The sequence below is a fragment of the Oncorhynchus masou genome, chromosome 24, assembly GCF_036934945.1.
Source record: "Oncorhynchus masou masou isolate Uvic2021 chromosome 24, UVic_Omas_1.1, whole genome shotgun sequence".
In the NCBI taxonomy this organism is placed as follows: domain Eukaryota; kingdom Metazoa; phylum Chordata; class Actinopteri; order Salmoniformes; family Salmonidae; genus Oncorhynchus; species Oncorhynchus masou.
This window is the reverse complement of record NC_088235.1, coordinates 44,226,799-44,241,408: the sequence shown is the minus strand read 5'-3', so window position 1 is coordinate 44,241,408 and position 14,610 is coordinate 44,226,799. Positions and strand designations below refer to the sequence as shown.

Sequence of the window (14,610 nt, the reverse complement as noted above, 5' to 3'; positions counted from 1 at the left end):
GAAATGTCCAGTCGCCGCCTGTCTCTGTTAGAATCCCTTGTTAGAGTATTGAGGGAATGACTGACACGTTGCTGTTGGCAAACCTGAGCTAAATCACTGACAGATTTACCTTACTGGATTTATTTACCTCCCATCAAAAGTGGAAAAATGAATACTGTTATGGTGACCTACCGTAAAACCTTCCATTTAAACTAGCCCCATGTAGTGAACGTCATGTGTTTGTTAACAATTTGTTTAGGATTTCTATGGGTTTACCACAGACATTCTCTACTGTTTTAGCGATGGAGTACACTAATAAGTAAGTCCGATTTACCCATGCCATCAAATAAGTCAATAAACCCTTTCCTCTCTCCCTCTGAGAATTCTGCCTCATCACCCCTTTATTTGTCTCGCTAAAAGCTGACTGCTAATTTGCTTTGATCGGCTCTGAGAGTTGCTTCTGTGGCTCCTATTACACATGTAATGTAAGGCCAATTTGTTTGGATTGAATTTGCCTCATAAACCCAATCAGCACAGGTGAACCTTGTCATGTTTAGTGTCTGATAGAAGGTGATGTTGCAGTTTAACAGTATACAATGAGGTATTCGCATTGGGGAAACAGGGACTTTATCAGTCCAAATAGTTCTTCTCATAAAGGTCATAAAAAAACAAAAACATTTTATAAGTTCCATATATTGTTTATTGGAAACTGTAACCTGATTAACATGTAATGTCATGCCACTGGAAGTCACCTTTTACCTCCATGTTACTCTGTTTTTTTACTAACTTATTTTCCTTTCTTTTTTTTTTAGAGACTTACGATGACTTTGACTCCCGAGTGATCGAGGTGAGTGCTCTTCAAATACTAACCCAAAATGTTGGAATCGGTTACCATGGTATTAACCCAGCCCAAAAGGGTATGTCGGCGCATCTAGCAACATCTGTAGTTTTGAAAAAGAAGGTCAGACACGATGCAGTAGTTTAGTGCTATTTGGTGGCTTTGAAGAAAAGTGGATGGGATCCCTTTGATGGTTGATGTTCCCGGGACTTGGGAGAGCTGGGTTTGATCCGTGGAGGCTGGCTGGGAGTCTGTCTTGAGTGTCCTCTGCTGCTTGCCGTAACTCCTTGCTCGGTGAGGAACAGCACCCAGTTGAAGAGCTGACTGCCGACGGGCCTCTGAACATCCCTGATCGAAGAACATGACCCACGGCTGAACTCACCGGGCTAAGACGCAGAGATGAACAGGAGAGGATACGACCATGGAGCGCACGCACACAAACCCTACCACAGTCATGCTATAGTCAGTGTATTAGACACAGTGTGGAAAAAGGGCAAATGAATCGTATGTTTACACTCACCGATGCGTCTCACCTCGATATGCATCACTCCTACTTGGGCACAAAGTGAAGGTTGGTTGGGGGGGGGGGCTACAGCAAATGTCAACCCACCTTCCACCCTCCAAACATAGAGCATAACATGATTCCACTTGCATGCTCTCTGTCTCCCAAAGGACTGTGCCATGGTTGTATGAGAGAGACTGTAGGCATAGCCATGTTGTCAACAATGAGGTCTCACTGCAACTCAACCCACCTAACTGAGGAAATGATGTCGTTTTTTCTATTTTGGTAAATGGAGGAAAGTACGGTGATATGAATATGGTGGCGATATGGATATTACTAACACGTTGTTATCAGGGGCACCCCTCTGAGAGGATATTGGAATATAGACGTAGTCGATTACAAAACACTTTGATAAACAGATTAACAAGCCAACCGTCACCCAAAACAAACTCCTCGCCATCATCATCAATCCTCATTATGTGGCAGAGAGAGAGAAGAGGGGCTACAGAGATTCAGGGTTACGTTTAGCTTTCCCATCCAGTCGGAAGAGATCTCATGGTAATGATGGTCTTTCCATTTAGGCTAATTTAATAAAAATTGATGTTGTGGAGGGCCCAAACAAACAGGAACCATCTATAGAGTTTTTCAAAAGAGCTGAAGAATGGGATTTGGTAATCCAATTTCACCTTTTAATCTGGAATAAAGGTTCATTAAGTATAAAATTGACGGCAGTATGGGTATACGGTCAGTTGTTATAATGAGGAGTGTCAAATGTGTATTTATAAGGGATGTATGCAGGCTCTATTTCTAATCTAGCTACCTTTATGTGGTTTACTCATCGCTGTTTCCCAGTGACAGTGTAGAAGTAGTACCATAAACCTTCCAGTCGATGGCAAGGTGTTCAAAGCACTGAAAATACGCATTCTGTGAGCATAATACTTTGGTATGGATCAGAATCATCTTATCTGAATATTTTCTGGGGGAAAAAACGGCTCAAAAACAGACAGATTGATCTGATCCTGAATTGCAAAAAAAGAGGATTACAGAATGTGGATCATTCAAATGTTGAAAACCTGGGCATTCATCCCCTAGTTAAGGTGCATAATGCATTTCGGATTGTTTTTGAGGGTCAAGTTGCCGTTTGAAATGTCTGCGGGTATCAGGTTGAAGATGGATAACATGGGTCTGAGAATGCTGCAGTCCTCTCCATTTCAGTCCTCTCCGTTGTACTCCCTCTCCTTCTCTTTTTCCCAAAGCTAGACCCCCTACTCTCAGCATGATGCTACAGTCCACATTAGATCATCTCCGTGACCCTTGAGCCACTAATAGATGCGGTAAAGAGGTCAATTGTACTCGTCCAAAACAATGGAATTTGCCATGGAGGTAAAGAGACGTGGGGGAAAGATACAGTCTCCTCATTGCCCCCCAGATAAAGTGTCTACCTTTTAGGCTATTGTTTATATGTGTATTGTTCACTATGTTGAGGTAAAAAATCAAGTTTTATTCTTGTATGGATGTCAACCCCAACACATGTTCATGTCATTGTTGCCTATGAACTGCATTACAGTTGAAAACAACTTTGACTACCGTCAATGATTTCTTTATGCTACCTATGCTACCATCTTATACGAACGGGAGTTAGCATTACCAGTCACTTCTTCTAAACCTGAAAAGTGTTATGTTATGTAGCTAAACTTAAGCACATTGTGGGCTTGTTATAATAGATAAATCAATACGGATTTGATGAATATCCACTTTGTTAGATCAGGTTTGTTGAATGTGTGCCAATCTGGTCAACCTCTGCGTTCCATTGTCTCCTTTACCACCTCTATGTGTTTGTTCTGTTCTAAAGACACTACTGGCTGACCAGGTTTCACACACCTCCCTTTTCCAATCTGTCAATCATGTCCCTGAGCTGCGATTGACCAGTAAGCGGCTGAATGGTGTAGCAAGCCACCTGGCAGATGTTTAGTTGGCTGATGAGGCATTTGGATGAAATCCAATGATGTCCCTATATCTCTGTTTCCCCGAGATAGAGCAATGCTGTGATTGTTTTCTTAACATGGTGGTGATATTTATTTTGAATCTGAACATTAGGCTGAGTACTTGACATTCCCCTCAAAGCCTGGCAGGCTGATTAAAGCACTCATTCCTTAACATGTGAGCTGTGGTTGCCTGTACAGTATTTACAATCTTCTTCAACATAAAGTTACCGCTATAGATTTCTATTGACTTGGAGACAGAGGGAAAAGTGTTGGGAAAATAGAGAGTTAAGATGAAAGGAGCGAAATGAGGGGAGGTGAAGGAACGCAATGGATGTTTCTCTTGAGTAAGAGATTTTGCTGGAATGGCCTTAGAGGTCCATGTCGGCCTACTGTTCTGTTTTGCTGCTGTTTGTCGTTCATTCTGTTTAGACAGCATTATGACAGCTGTATTCAGAGGTTGGGCATGTGTTGGGCCCAGTGCCCAGCTGTCATATATCGTAATGCGGTCAGCATTGACCCAGGCCTGCAGCAATCAACTAATTAAATATGTCCTGCATTCATTGCACTGATAATCCTCCCCAGCCTCTGCATGTGCTCCTCTTTACATAAATAATACAGAGCCACAGACACTCGTGTCCCCCGGAAACTGATGGATCAGTTTATGAGTTCCATCTCCCTATAAATATACATGAATCATATGAAATGCTTCCTGGAAAGGGGGAGGATTTCTTCCCAAGGACAACAGCACCATGTCATTAGTTAGTCAGTGGGTTGGGACAGGAGAGTGCATTTCCATAGGAGATGGCCTGGCTCCAATGGCACGGAGACTCAGGCCTCTCACAACTCATTTCATTAAAAGGGGATGAATACCATTACGGATGTATTGTATAACTACTAGCTATACAACCTTCAAAGTATCCCCAAAAGTCAAAGATTTGTTTTAAAAGGTGCACCACTCTTGCAGTAGAATGGAATGTGTGCTTTGTTTTATATACCCATGGTCGTTAATCCATTCCATACAGCAGCTCAGTGATTCTCCAGTATGCACATAGTGAAGTGGTGCACTGTGTGTGGTCCATTAGTCCTGTGCCACCCAACATGGCTCACTGTTTATAGTACTATATTGTTAATTATAAACTGGGCGGTTCGAGCCCTGAATGCTGATTGGCTGAAAGCTGTGGTATATCAGACCGTATAACACAGGTATGACATGTATTTTTACTGCTCTTATTACATTGGTAACCAGTTTATAATAGCAATAAGGCACTTGGGGGTTTGTGATATATGGCCAATATACCACGGCTAAGGGCTTTATCCAGGCACTCCGCGTTGCGTCGTTCCTAAGAACAGCCCTTAGCCGTGGTATAATGGCCATATACCACTCCTCCTCAGGCTTAATCAACACATAGCAGTAGAGTTTAGTTAAATCTTCCTCCACAGTCCAGGGATGTATTCATTCCACCGATTCTTTTGCAAAATCTTTTTTAAATGGAAGCAAACGAAACGGGTAGGACCTACCTGAATTTGTCCAATAATCTCTCCAATAGTTTGCTTCCATTTTGGTTCTTAAACAGTAAACAGTTTCCCTAAAACACCACTAATGAGTCCCGCCATGACACTCAGCACCAGCTCCTCTAAGATATCACTTCCCAACTCTCCCTCTCTGCCTCGCATTGCACTGGCTATCTTTCATTTTATGACTTCATGCATGTTTAACTATTGCAATTATATTTTCTGCGATGCAATTTGCCAGAGCACCTGCTAACTCAAGTTAAATAAGTATGAGGGTTCTAGAGACTGTTGGTTACTAATTGTATCCGGGTGAATAGAAAACAGTTCTCTACGACTTCGTAATAAGCAGCAAATGGCAACAAGAATATAATGGCAAAGTGGCTTAACGACACTGCCAATACATTAGCTTGCAACTGGAGCTCTCGTTGTCTGACTCTCTTTCTTGCTATTCCCCCCTCTCTTGCTCTCTTTCTCTCTCCCTCCCTCTCTGTGGGTCTAAACACATTCACATTGGGATTGTTTTTATAGTGGAATACCCAGCTGTTATGGTTTCCTCCTTTTTAAATGGAGTCATATGTTGGGTTTTTAGCAGGCTTTTAATGTATTGCTGAAATGAGAGCTCTTTCTCTCTCACGTGCACACACATACATGCCTACCTACCTACAAACAGACAGGATCTGCAGTGGGGTTATGTCTCTCTGGCTGGCCACTGGCAGTTCCCTGTCACATTGGGAACAGCTGGCCCGCAAAGGCTCATAACCCACCTAGACAGGGGGGCACAAAGGGGAACTTCTGAAGTCAGTGTTGTTGAGTTATGAGCAGAGTTCTGTTGGACCGGTACCAGCTCTACATCTGTTCTGTCCTAGTTCTGTCTGTGACTGCTGTGAGCCCTGGGAGGATCTCTTACTATCCAGCTGTACCAGCTCCCATGGGGGAAGGGAAAGAGTGGAGAGATTGAATTGGATGAGGGTGCTAGTAGGATGGGTTAGGGTGTGATGGGGTTAGTAACCTAGTAGTAGTGTACGGGGTAGGCTAGGACTGGGTGAATAAGCTGTGTGCGTGCATGCAAATAAACGTTTCACGGTCTATGCCTGTTTACGATGCACATTCTTTTAACCTTTTAACTAGGCAAAACGGTTAAGAACAAATTCTTATTTTCAATAATGGACAATCCCGGGTGACGCTGGGCCAGTTCTGCACCGCCCTATGGGACTCCCAATCAGGGCCCCATGTGATACAGCCTGGATACAATGTGATTTGGTGTGTGTTGGGGGAGGGGAGTTGGTGCATGATAATTATGCTATACCTCCCTCTCGTTTTCCCTCTCTAGTTTATGTATCTGCCTCTCAATCTCATCTCTCACTGGTCTCTCTTTAATCCTGTCTCTTTAACCTCTAAAGAGTCTCTTACCCATCTTGCCACTCATTTTTCCCTCTTCTGGGTTTGACCGGAAAGGGGGAAAGCTGTCATGGTTTCTTCATGTCTCATCAAACTCCTCCACATCACACTGAAGAGCACTAACACTTATTGTACACACTCAAACTTTCTGGATGTACTGTAGGTAGTCCAGGAGTACACTAGTATCACATCCAGTCTACCACATGGAGGGGCCAGAAGTTTTTCTCCAGGGAAACAATCTCCGGGAAAAAATCCCCTCCGTGTAACCTCACACTCACATGCACACACACATAATCAAACATGTTTATTCTTGTTTACTGCTTATATTGTGTACAATTATAATTCATTTGCTTTGTTTTAACTGATCGAACACACTCTTATTTGTTTTACTTGCATCTGTGGTGTGGTTTTCCTATAAACCCTTTTGGGCTTCTCACCTGTGCACCGTCTTTACCAGTTTCATTTTTTGGTCTGTACAGTTTTGTCTCACTTAATTTCTTTGGTGCGAATAAATAAAACCTAAAATGGTGGCAGTGATGGTCTATATCTGAGGATATTGTCTCAGTATGTTTGCCGTGTTTGTTCTTGTGCGTCTGTGTGTGTGTTAAATGTATGTTCCATGTCAATGTGTTTGTGTGTTGAATGTGTGTAGAGCAGCCGTTGTCTCTCCTCCAGTGTTGTATGTATGGCTATCCCTTAGCTCTGAAATATGCTCACACTGCCCCCTGCTGCCTCCAATGTCACACTGCAGCTCGTAAATCTGTCCGGAAGGAGGGGAACAGAGTGAATGGACAGGGAAGTGCAGCACTCGTCTGTCTATACCGATCGATGGGAGGCAATTAAATCTTGAGAGGGTGTCTAGGAGGGATGAGATGGGCTGTTTCCCCAGGAGCAAACCCACAGACATCTCCAGACACCGGCAGGAACTTTACTCAGTCGAAACATCGGACACAAAGTGGACACTGGCGACTGGGGCCTTGAAGGAAAGGGCAATCCCTCTTAAAAAGCCAAAGGTTTAATAAGGTGCTACCTGCATTATTTTTGATAACAATTAATCATTTGTTCGTTTGACTATTCTCCGGTCTGTTTTTTCCATAGGACTTTTAGTTGGAAAGCAATTACAAAGAGAGGGAATACGTTTATCACCAAATCTAATGAACCTGGGGCCTGCCTCCCTTTAGTTCTGCCCCAGTGCCCATCCTCTGTTTTATAATAGCATGTATATGGAATTCACTGACATTCTGTCTCCCATAAATACATGTTTCACATTGTTCTGGTCTGCAGTAATGGGTGCTTTTTGTTCAGACTGTCCTCTAGGGGTCAGTCTAAGCTATTTTAACCTGGTGGTGGTTGTTTGAGTGTCAAGTTTTATTATTGACAGGTGAAGAGCGTGTTCAACATGACAGCCAAAGAGGGCCGGAAGAGGTCCATCAGCTGCCTGGTAGCTGTTGGCAATGGGAACGGGGCAGCAGGTGAGTCCAAAACCCTGCTGAAGAGTAGCTCCAGGGAGAAGTGGTGGCCACTCCTGAGCTAGCTACACTCAGGTTGCAAAGCCTCTCTACATTTTCCTCCGTGTGGCACTCGAAAGCTTTTAGTTCACTGAGACAGATGAGCGAGCCAGAAGTGTCTTCCATGGATTGGAAAGGGACTGGTTCATCTGTAGAAGCTGTCAGCTTAATGAATTATACATTTAAAAAAAGATAGTGACAGCTGCATGACAAGATGAACAATAAAGCAATCTGATATGGATACTATGACAGGCAGTGATGCTGATGGGGATGAAACCAAAAACAGAATTCTTAAGATTATTATACATTTTTGTATACTTTTCTCCTGCAGGTTTTGCCTTGGGTAAGGCGGCAGACCGTCAAACTGCACTGAGAAAGGTAAAATGTTTCCCTGTTACCTGGAAAATACCCATACTGGCACTCTACAGCAGGGCTGCCCAACCCTCTTCCTGGAGATCTACAATCCTGTGGGTTTTCAGTCCAACCCTCTTCCTGGAGATCTATTAGGTGTGTTAAATTCGGATTGGACTGAAACCCACAGGACAGTAGATCTCCAGGAAGAGGATTGGACTGAAACCTACAGGACAGTAGATCTCCAGGAAGAGGGTTGGACTGAAAACCCACAGGATGGTAGATCTCCAGGAAGAGGGTTGGACTGAAAACCTACAGGACAGTAGATCTCCAGGAAGAGGGTTGGGCAGCCCTGCTGTAGAGTGCCCTGTTATACAGTACGTGTTCAATAATGGAAGTGGCTGTGTTGAAATGTGGATACACTGACAATGGTCTTCTTACCATAACAGGCAAAGAACCGAGCAGTGCACTATTTGTACTACATTGAGAGATACAACGACCACACTAGTAAGTCACTATTTTTGTGGGAGGGTCTCTGCGTGCATTGAGTTTGAGGGTGAGATCAGAATGTTTGAGGCTTCCTCTCTCATCCTTCTTACTCCTCCATCTCCTCATGGCCCATTTAGACACAGGGCTGTTGAATAGGGGTCTGTTTTGGCTAACATGGTTTTTGTGCTTACTGTCTGAACAGCGAACCAGGCTTGTTCTATGCAAACCCTTGTACTGCAAGTGAGCGAGCTGAAATAATATCTTTGCTATTCCGTCAGCATAGACTAATCAAACTATGTCAACGGTAGTCATGTTGCTAAAGGCTTTCTGCAGAGGAGCTGTTGCTACAAATCGGTAGATCAAAGAGAAGTGTTTTCACTCTAGGGGTTTGGGATATTTCTCTTGTTGTAAGTTTGTGTCTGTGTGAGTGTCTCACTCTCTCTCACACACACACACACACACTGAAAGCGGCTGTTCCTAACAGGCCCAGACCTACTGCAGCAGCTACTGTAAATGTTCTGTTCTGTGGGTGATGGGTTCGTGACCCAGTCTAACACAGGCTGGCTCTTTGACTGCCGTCACTAACCCACACATTTACATTTGCTCAAGGCTCTGACTCATCATCCGAGGTTCATCAGGAGTAGGGTTGCACCTGGCATTTAGGGACCTTTTTGGGTACTTCAGATTGTCACAGGTGTCTGTAATTATCTCTGGCCCGCTGTCTGACATTATCACATAAAATGAAATGTATAAAATAATCAAATAAGATGATTGCAAAAAAAATGAATGACAAAGCTGTAAAACATCTTAAATATAAACCATCAACTTAGTGAATACCATTGGTGTATGAGGGTTTCAGCATGAAATATCCTTTATTTATGTTTTTACAAGCTTTTATAATCTATACTATGTTAATATGTATTTGTTGTCAATGTTTTGACATAAAAACAGTCAATAATTGGAAGAGTTGCAGAGTTAATTTAAAAAAAATCCTTTGTTGATTAGATGCTTTTTTTTTCATTAATTAGGCCATTGTCTCTTGAACCTTGTAGTCTATCCACTTGAAACTCATGGACAGATGTAAAAAAAAATATATATGCAGTTATTCAAGTATAAATGACCAATGTTACCATAGATTACTTGTTAATTACCAAATTAGCGATAGTCACTGGTAGTTTTACAACCCTAATCAGGAGAAATCAGAAAATGCCCCCCTATTCACTACTTTTTTGGCAAGAGGTAAAGTGCAGGACAGGCTGAGATGAACTGACAGCTGGGTTGACTTTGATGGTTTGTTTCTTCTGTTTTTAACAGTTTACCATGATATCAATTCCACTTTCAAGAGGACTACCCTACTCATGAAGAAACAGCATAAAGGTATAGTAGAGGGGGGGGTTCAGGGCTGCCCCTAACAGAATGTGTTCCACCTAAAAGAGCAACACGTTGATGAGAGTTGAACTGACAGTGCACTGAGAAATGATACCATGACAATGCTGCTCTCATACCCTATACACAAACCCACACAGTCTCTCTCATACTGTTCACATAGACACAGTCACAAATCTATTCACTCACACAAAGGAACCCACACATCTCTCTCTCATTTACGCCCTGTCATGTAAACCGCCTCAGAGGCAGTTGGGGTCTTGTGTAAAGGATTATGAAACTCCAGTGTCGTTGTGACACTGGCTTTTGGAGTAGTGTCCACTCAGACCTTTGTCCTCACTCACAACACTAGTGTTAGTGTCTGTTCCCCAGTCTTAGACTCAAGCGATGTAGGCACAACCTCTCCTAAATATATCACTTATCAGAGATTAGTTTGGTGTCAGTTAATACTCTTAACCGTGCATGTTTTTCATGTCTATGAGTATATGTGCTTCTGTGAATGTCATTTGTTCGCAATGGAAGAGTTATTGACAACACAGTGATAGGCATGGAGGTTGGCTACTAGTCTGACTAGTCTGTCTCTCTCTAGGTTACGGACTACACTGTCACCGTGCGGTCATCACCATCTGTAAGCTGATTGGTATAGAGGACATGTACGCCAAGGTAGAGGGCTCCGTCAACCTGCTTAACATCACCAGGGCTCTGTTCACCGGACTGGCTAATCAGGTGAGCTGTTGTCAACATCGTCAGGGAGACCTGCTGGCTCTGGCCAATCGCAGGAAATCTTCCTGCAAAAACATAGACGAGCTCTAAACACACGCCCACAGACACTGCTTTAGACTAACCCTCTCCCCTTCTCTCTGTGTAGGAGACCCACCAGTCCCTGGCTGAAAAGAAGCAGCTCCACGTGGTAGAGTTTCAGCCGGAGCGCGGGCCCCTGCCCCTCATCGTGGCCACCCCTAAGAAGGGTGTGCGACCCGACCCTGAACCTGAGGAGGAGATCCCCAACACGCGGCTCAACTGGGACGACGTCCGTGCCTCTCAGGGCATGAAACGCTCTGTCTGGGCCGGGCTCAAGAGGACCATCTGGTGACCACAACACAACCATAACAATAGACCCGCCCTATGGACCGGTTGAGATAGGTTGGGGCAATGTTTGGCTGGGTTCAGGTTGTTGGGTTGAGAGTGTTACTAGGAAGGAAGCCTGTCTCTCAGGCATCATACGACTCGTAAGATTGGACCCCAGTGGAAATAACATCATCAAACCGAGACATTTACTGTATGCATATGTATAGCATCATGACTTAGTATTTCACCAAAGGTTGTGAAATACTCCCAAAAGAGTTTCACATCTAAACAGTTTAATTCAACCAGTGGATCTTTTAGGCTCTGTAAGAATAGTGTTGTTTCAAAATCACTTGTTCATGTGACATTGCTGAAAATCTGAGCTGTCTAATTAAACATTGAAACTCTCCAAAATGGTTTGTGTTGTGATGTATTGCTTTTGAAAGAGCTGTTGGGACATTATATGCTAAGATCACAGTGGTGATTGTTTGTGTATACCATTTCTCCTCAGCGTCTGTCTGTCGCTCGCTCCGGAGGCTCTTGATGTTTAGCTTTTCAGGGATTTCGGCCTACACTTCCAGTATGCCACTTCTAACATATTCGCCACATTTTTACAAACATGAAAACAAAACTCAGTGGTAACAATGCACCAAGATAATGGCTTCAAAGAACTAGTGCTTTTAACAGTGAATGACTTGGTAAACACAAAGTATTAAGTTCTGCCATACTTTACCGTACTCTGGCTTTCCATGTTATCTCTCCTTGACTATAATCTGACTCTGTTAATGTGTATAATTATTCTCTTTTACTGGCCCCTGTAGTCAACTTACAAATGATAAATAATTCTGTGTGTGTGTGGCAGGGAGTCTCTCTTGGTTTGAAGTATGAAGAAGCATTAATTCACACATGAGAAGTTCTCCAAAGAAGAGATCCTACCAATAGTGCTATCTTCGTCATACTTTTTTATTCTTCTTCTGCACACTACTCTTTTACACGTTTAATCTCTACGGGATTGGTGGCCTATTTTTGGACTATTAGGCCTAGTCCAGTAATCTTGCATGCAGACTAGCCTATAGCCTATGTTCTATTCAGTTTGAGAAGGAGAGCATGAAGATGAGGACCGGAGGTCAACTTTGATAGCTTTAAAAACATGTTTATTGTCCATGATGTATTTATCAGAGTTATTGACCTCACAAAAAGCCAGATTTGAGTAATTTACATTGTGGTCCTGAAACTTGAAGCAGCAGCCTTGGCACAAATAAATCGGAAAAGGACCTCTCATGGTGCTGAAAGTAGACACATTTGAGTAGGCATAATTCATTTCAAACATAAATTGAATTAGAATTGACTAACAACAGGGGGGCTTTGCGTTGCAGCCTGTTTCTTCCTATTTAAGAAATAAGAGGTGGGCCTACCTGTTTGACAGACGAAATTAGGCTATAGGCTGCTATATCCATAGATGTGTCGGTCAATTCAGCCACACACCATGCACACTTTAAATAGCCTACCTCCATGTCAGTGAAAGGCTGTTAAGTTACCCCCTCCACCCCCCACCCCAAGTCTCCTCCTTGTTAACTTAAGATTTTGAAGAAAATAATATAAATGATATATGTAACTTCGGTCCGTGATGCTTTATGCTCGAAACAAGCTGTAAAATACATGGGAAAGAGGTGACTCGATGCATATGGGGCAAACTGGTCTCAGAGCATTTAGTATATTCTGTATGTAAATCCGAGACACCCCAATCAGTATATGTTAGGTTTCGTATGGTATGTATTCATTTTTGGGTGTCCATCACCAATTTCGTATGATATGTTACTAATTAGAATTCATATTGTATGTTACGAATTTGAAAACGTACAATATGTTATGAATTTGCAAAAGGTATAAAATGTTACGAATTTAGCTAGCTCACTAATTCATTAACGCTCACCCATCCACCCCGACCAACCATCCTACAAAGTAACATATAATACTAAATGGGGTGTTTCAGGTTTACGTACAGAATAATATGAAATGCTCTTAGACCAGGTTGCAAAAGGATATCAACGTTTCATTTCTTTGACATTCAGAGGCTGAGCTACAACCTATAGCCAAGGGGAAGTAACCTAATTTTGTCACTATCAATTGATTAAGCTATTCACTTTTCCATATGGTTCAATATAATTTCTTATTTAACCTTTATTTAACTAGGCAAGTCAGTCAAGAACAAATTCTTATTTACAATGACGACATATCCCGGCCTAACCCGGACAATGCTGGGCCACTTGTGTGCCGCCCTGTGGGACTCACAATCACGGCCAGTTGTGATACAGCCTGGAATCAAACCAGGGTCTGTAGTGACGCCTCTAGCACTGAGTTGCAGTGCCTTAGACTGCTGTGCCACTCGAGAGTCCTAAACCCAATACAAAAGACCCATGGGTAGAGTAGACATACCGGCACTGCTAAAACCATGTAATGTTTTACAGCTTTTTCATTCTATATATAATTTTAAATTGTCTTATTTAATTATTTCATATTTTAAATGTGATAAGGCCACAGAGGACCAGATATGATTACAGACACCTGTGATAATCTGAAGTACCCAAAAAAGGCCAGTAGATGTCACCTTATTAATTCCTAATAAACCGTGAACGTTACCACAATTCTGGTAGTTTACTGGAAATATACCTTCCATTTGCAACTCTACACAGGACAGGTGAATTGTGTCATGTGACCTCTCCACCACCTGGGGGTGTTACTACTAGTATATCTGATATTCAGGCTTCTCATTATTGTTTGTCTTTATTTGTAGATACAGATAGGATTATTTTTTGGTCATGAGTGATATGTAATAAAACAACATATATGTCTCTATTGAATTATCTTGTAGCTCAAGTTCCTTGGCTTTCTTGGAAAATCTGTAGATGTATTGTAAATAATTACAATAGCTGTATCATCAGAGGGACTAGGTTGCTTTCTATAGGTAGTACATGTGACTAAAAGCAGATATGTCACACGTATTGTTAACAGTGGGAACTAGATCCATTCTCTGATTGAGTTTCTGTAGTGCCAGCTGAGCACATACCACAGACTGTGTAAAGGTTCACTAGCAGTGCCGGCATGTTTACTCAACCCCTGGGTTTTTTGTGTTGGGTGAGGCCCTATAGAGGCCCACTTATACTTATACCATTTAAATATTTACATACACCTTTACTTGGCCCTGTGTCACGCCCTGGTCTAAGTATTTTGTGTTTTCTTTATTATTTTGGTCAGGCCAGGGTGTGACATGGGTTATTTATGTGGTGTGTTTTGTCTAGGTTTTTTTGTAAGTAATGGGATTGTGGTTAGTGGGGTTGTCTAGAAAAGTCTATGGTTGCCTGGAGTGGTTCTCAATCAGAGGCAGGTGTTTATCGTTGTCTCTGATTGGGAACCATATTTAGGCAGCCATATTCTTTGAGTGTTTCGTGAGTGATTGTTCCTGTCTCTGTGTTTGTTTGCACCAGATAAGGCTGTTTTAGGTTTTCACGGTTATTGTTTTGTATTGTTCGTGTTTATCTTTTATTAAACATGTATTGAAATAACCACGCTGCATTTTGGTCCGCCTCTCCTTCACCG

At 42.5% G+C, this 14,610-nt stretch overlaps 1 protein-coding gene across 1 annotated transcript in view; it reads left to right on the top strand.

The window, feature by feature from the left end:
* The window catches only part of LOC135512235 (small ribosomal subunit protein uS5m-like), a 29,346-nt gene extending 17,925 nt beyond the window's left edge, over window positions 1-11,421 (top strand). Inside the window, exons 6-12 of the mRNA XM_064934042.1 lie at window positions 792-826; window positions 7,596-7,686; window positions 8,054-8,100; window positions 8,523-8,580; window positions 9,877-9,939; window positions 10,538-10,674; window positions 10,817-11,421. Coding sequence (XP_064790114.1) covers window positions 792-826; window positions 7,596-7,686; window positions 8,054-8,100; window positions 8,523-8,580; window positions 9,877-9,939; window positions 10,538-10,674; window positions 10,817-11,041 — 656 coding nt within the window. The 3' untranslated portion in view covers window positions 11,042-11,421. The remainder of the gene's footprint in view (window positions 1-791; window positions 827-7,595; window positions 7,687-8,053; window positions 8,101-8,522; window positions 8,581-9,876; window positions 9,940-10,537; window positions 10,675-10,816) is intronic.
* Window positions 11,422-14,610: the final 3,189 nt, after the last annotated feature.